At 35.5% G+C, this 2,399-nt stretch overlaps 1 protein-coding gene across 2 annotated transcripts in view; it reads left to right on the top strand.

Moving 5' to 3' along the window:
- Nucleotides 1–1,760: 1,760 nt before the first annotated feature.
- The window catches only part of klhl15 (kelch like family member 15), a 20,476-nt gene continuing 19,837 nt past the window's right edge, over nt 1,761–2,399 (top strand). Inside the window, exon 1 of one of the 2 annotated variants that reach the window (XM_015370069.1) lies at nt 1,761–1,983. In XM_015370069.1, the coding sequence (XP_015225555.1) occupies nt 1,923–1,983 (61 nt within the window). In that variant the 5' untranslated portion in view covers nt 1,761–1,922. The remainder of the gene's footprint in view (nt 1,984–2,399) is intronic. The other variant, XM_015370070.1, reaches the window with a different exon arrangement.

The following is a 2,399-nucleotide window of genomic DNA, read 5'->3' as shown; positions in this document are numbered from 1 at the left end:
AGTAAAATGTATATAAATTAAATTGTAATGTTTTCACAAGGGCTGGGCGATATGGACTTAACCGCTTATCGCAATATTTAGTTGTAGTATCATGTTAACGATAAAAGGATAAAAAATGATCATTACCTTTTCCATCTTTTTAGGTAACTTTATGGCTGTAGCTGCCTGCAAAAGTAATAGCTCAACAGATGCTGCTATTGAAAAACCATACACATTTAAAATGGTCTTCTCCAGGACACCAGTTTCATAAATACTGGGATTTCTTAAAATCTTAAAACTCATGAAGATCTGATCGGTGCTTTTAGCTGAAGCTTCAAAGCACAGATTGTGTAATGACTTGCCTCTGCGTGGGGAATGTGAAAAGGGAAATAATGCTGTATTGTACATTTTACTTTATTTGATTTGTATCACTAAATATTCCACAGTGAATACATTTAATCAAAGAAAGAAAATAACTAGAAAAGAAAAATGAATAGAGAAAATTAAAAATAAATATTTTGACCAATCGTCCATTTTTTGGGAATTTTTAAACATCATTCATTTTAATTTTAGTCACATTTAATAAATCTCAAAATATTCCACTAAGACTTCTTTTCCAGATGAGCAGGGGGGTAGAACCCAAAGGTTTTACTCATGTAAGAAAGTAATCATCCAAGAAAATGGTCAATTAAAAAATAAATCACATGTTAATAAAACAAAATAAAAAATAAAAAATCAGGGAGAAAAAAACACTTCTCTGAATTAAAGGTTTTTCACCATAAAACCATTCTTTACATTTGGTAATGCATAGATAAGGATGAAGAACTTCCAGCTGTTACGGAGAAAATAAAAAATAAATATTTCGACCAATCGTCCATTTTGTTGAGAATTTTTAAACATCATTAATTCTAATTTACAATCTTTGATGATTAAAAAATATATATTTCATTAATTAAAATAAAAGACGAGATAATAAAACCATACAAGTTACAGCTGAAATCGTGAAGAAGGCTCATCATGAGGAGAAATTAACGAAACATGATCACCCCTGATTTAAACTAATTTAATTAGTCTATAAAATATGGAAGTCCCTTTCTGCCAGATATGCCAAATAGAAAGTTATAATTATGAGATACAAAGTCTGAAATTCGAATATCTCATAATTATGACTTTTAAAGCCATAATTATGACTTTGAAACTCGAAATTATGACTTTTTATTTGGCATTTTTTACTTTCATTTGGCAGAAATGTATGGAGGCCTGTTTCCGCCAAATGAAAGTAAAAAATGCGAAATAGAGTCATAATTATGAGATTCAACGTCATAATTTCAAGTTTTAAAGTCATAATTATGCGCTACAAATTAATAATTTCGACTTTCAAAATAATAATTGTGAGATTAAAAAAAATCATAATTATGAGATACAAAGTCATAATTTTGAATTTCAAAGTCATGATTAGAGATACAAAGTTTGAAAGTCGAGTATCTCATAATTATGACTTTCACAGCCATAATTATGATTTTGAAACTTGGAATTTTTACTTTGTAACTCATAATTATGATTTTGAAACTTATGAAAATTATGAAGTTGAATCTCATAGTTACGGCTTTCTATTTGACATTTTTTACTTTCATTTGGCGGAAACGGGCTTCCATAATAAATACTGTAGAGTGTAAAATCTTTTTTTTTTTTTCCTCTTTAACCGTAGTGATGCATCTCTCAAAATAGAGGATCTTCGCAGCTCCCTCAGTTCCGCCCAGAAGGGAAATGACGCCGGTGCAGAAGATGGAGTCCGTAAATCCTGTGGGCTGCTGTGCTCCTGTAGCCGTCTAATTCGGAGCCTTGTAGAGGGTCCCTTCGCCCGTCACATGGACCACCGTGGGAACCAGGCAGTCCCCCGCTGCCCTCCTCTCTCCTGATCCCGGAGCCGAACCCCTTACTTCATGTCCGACGGAGCCAGAGCTGCCTGGTCCAAGAGGGGTTGTGGGGATTCGCACCGCCGAGGTGAGACCGTTGGATTTTAGCCGCTAAGCTAAACCCTGTCCCCCCTAATGAGGACTGAGCCGTAGAGCAGCGGGCTGGAAGCAGCTGATGTGGCAGCTAGCCGCTGTGTGGAGCCTTTTTTTTGGAGGATTGAAATGAAAACAGATCGTTCCTCTTTAACCCGCAGCACAGCTGCTTATCGCTCTGAACACAGATGTGACCCAAACACCCACTAACTCAGCTTTAGTGGTGACAGCAGCTGTTCCCTGGAATGAAGCCAGCCTCAGGTGTGACTGCACCTGTTCTTATTTTCCACCTTTCATTCAGGGTCAAACCACGTGCTTCCTTTCTGGATTACATTGGTTTTCTGGTTGATAAATGAAACACTTTCATTTCTCTTCAAGTTAATATCTTCAGAATGAATTTCTGCCTAATTT

Source organism: Cyprinodon variegatus, unplaced genomic scaffold (genome assembly GCF_000732505.1).
Source record: "Cyprinodon variegatus isolate N-32 unplaced genomic scaffold, C_variegatus-1.0 Scaffold41, whole genome shotgun sequence".
Taxonomy (NCBI): domain Eukaryota; kingdom Metazoa; phylum Chordata; class Actinopteri; order Cyprinodontiformes; family Cyprinodontidae; genus Cyprinodon; species Cyprinodon variegatus.
Note: the sequence above shows the minus strand (reverse complement) of the source record. Positions and strands in the feature narration are given on the sequence as shown.